This window comes from Aphanomyces invadans, assembly GCF_000520115.1.
Source record: "Aphanomyces invadans strain NJM9701 unplaced genomic scaffold supercont1.149, whole genome shotgun sequence".
Classification (NCBI taxonomy): Eukaryota; Oomycota; class Saprolegniomycetes; order Saprolegniales; family Verrucalvaceae; genus Aphanomyces; species Aphanomyces invadans.
The window spans coordinates 65,998-68,066 of NW_008580294.1; the positions used below are offsets into that span (position 1 = coordinate 65,998).

A 2,069-nucleotide genomic window follows, 5' to 3' on the forward strand; every position below is an offset into this window, starting at 1 on the left:
CTACCTGACGACTGGCACGTACACAAGACATTTTACGTGGGAAAACTGAAGAGGTATTTATTACCTAACACTTCTTCTACCAACGACGATGCAACGATGGAAGCACTCGCTCGCGTCCCGCGGCTCCTCTTCTTCACCGTCCTCCTCTTGGCCGACGAAGTTCGGCAACGGCGCCGGAGCGGGATAATACCCCGCATATGGATCCCCCTGCACTTCAAAGTATCGTGCCGCCTTCCGACTTGCCGGCGCGGCCGCCCACGCAGTCGACCGACTGTCTTCCCTCTCGCGGTCTTCCAACCGCCGCGCAGGAGCCCAACCGACTCGTCGACGTTCGGTGGACGCAATCAGGTCGTCGATTTGCCGCAACTACAAGATGGATATCAGACGACGAGGCAAATGCGATCTTACCTCATGATCGCGCCGCCATGCTACGCGCGTCGCGATCCGTGCGACGACGGCGCCTTGAAGACGATGGTACTTCCCGTGACGGTTCATCGCGACGTTAGTCAGCGCATTGGCCAACTCCGTAGTCGTCGTCGGCCACTTCCCGTTCCGACCACCCCGTCCTCGCCCCACCAACGAGAAGACGAAAATGCTGATGTACTCCAACATCGTCTCGTCTCCTCGTCGAGCAATCAACCCCATGTCCACGACCCATCCAGGGCACTGGGCCTTCATACGCCCCTTGAAGGCCGTGAACACCAATGGTTGCGCCACCGCCACCCAAAGTTGCTCGAAGGCGCACACTATCCAAAGGATGTGCCTTTCCAAGTCTTCATGGCCGCCACTTCGAAGCATCTTCAAGTACGTTCCCACGCTGATGGCGTCCAACAGGACGTAATCCGACATCTCGCGCAGCCGTGCCATGCGCTCCGTCACTCGCGCCGCGTCATTGCGAGTCACCCCAGCAAACGTCCGCGTTGACGACAACCACAAGTCAGACCGCTCTGTCCAGATCAAATCACGTTCGGCGACCGGGCGGCATCCAAAGACTTGCATCGGCGTCATGGAAGCACCCCCCTCGACAACCACAGACACCACGTCCTGAAGAGCTGCGGCCATCTCTGCCAGTTGAGCGACCCTTTTCGTTCAGCGTATTCTGCGGTCCAAAGTGTGGGATGGTGTAACCGTGTACACTATCCGGACACATCCGCTATTCTCGACACCGACTTTCGCCAGCACTCTTTGGCAACCTTGCCGTCACCCTGTAATGGCCGCCCCTGGCCAATGCATCGATCCCAAGATTACTGCGTGTTTGCTAACCAAGAACGATTGATTAGCGTGCCTTAGCTGTAGCGTTAGATAGGATTAGCGTTACCAATTCATTCTCCATTCTACCAAACAAAGCGCATCTTCCTCTACGCCCGCTTACACAAAATGTATTACAATAACGGCTTGCCCAGTCCAAACAAGGTACTGCTGTGTGACGTGCCACTATGGTGACCTGCGTTGGCCCCGAAGGACTCCTTCAGCACAGTCATTTATCGATACCGAAAAGACCACCACCCTAACCAGCCATGACACCAAGATGGCCGAACTGCGCTACCAAAATGAACCAAACGAAATCACCATCGTCTCGACAGCGACAGGCCTGATCTTCAAAAGCCATTTTGGCACTGTCACACGTTGCAGTGGAGACATGGCCGTGAGTTGTTCGAGAACAGTTTGGCTGGCGCCCCACAAGCTCTCAATGCCAGACCGTCAACATCGTCGTGAGCGATCGGGCTCCTTTAGGTAGCCGCTTACGAGAACCAGCCACCACGACGGCTGATTTTATGCGACGGGTCTACCTTGACTACCGTGGGCGGGATGTTACTTATGCGCTTGGTTGACATGTAGCGTCTTTTTGCCGAGCCACATCAGCCGTGTTGTACGGGATATCCCTTCTAAAGCGCTAATAGATCTCACTGAAAGCGTCGAGCTCTCGTAAGCAAACATCAGCTTTAGGCGGGTGTCGATTCTAAATCTGGACACGCTGCGGGAAGAAAGTGTGAGAGATTTTTGAACCGACCAATCATATTGCGTAAAGATTCAATCAGTATTATTCAATTAATTACTGCGCAAAATAT

The 2,069-nt window shown here is 54.6% G+C and overlaps 1 protein-coding gene across 1 annotated transcript; it reads right to left on the reverse strand.

Annotated features, from left to right (window-relative positions):
• Positions 1–60: 60 nt before the first annotated feature.
• On the reverse strand, positions 61–1,062 carry H310_15054 (hypothetical protein; the record flags this gene model as incomplete). The annotated part of the gene is made up of 2 exons (XM_008883032.1): positions 61–366; positions 409–1,062. The coding sequence occupies 2 exons, from the start codon at positions 1,060–1,062 to the stop codon at positions 61–63; spliced, it is 960 nt and encodes a 319-aa protein (XP_008881254.1).
• Between the last annotated feature and the right edge of the window lie 1,007 nt (positions 1,063–2,069).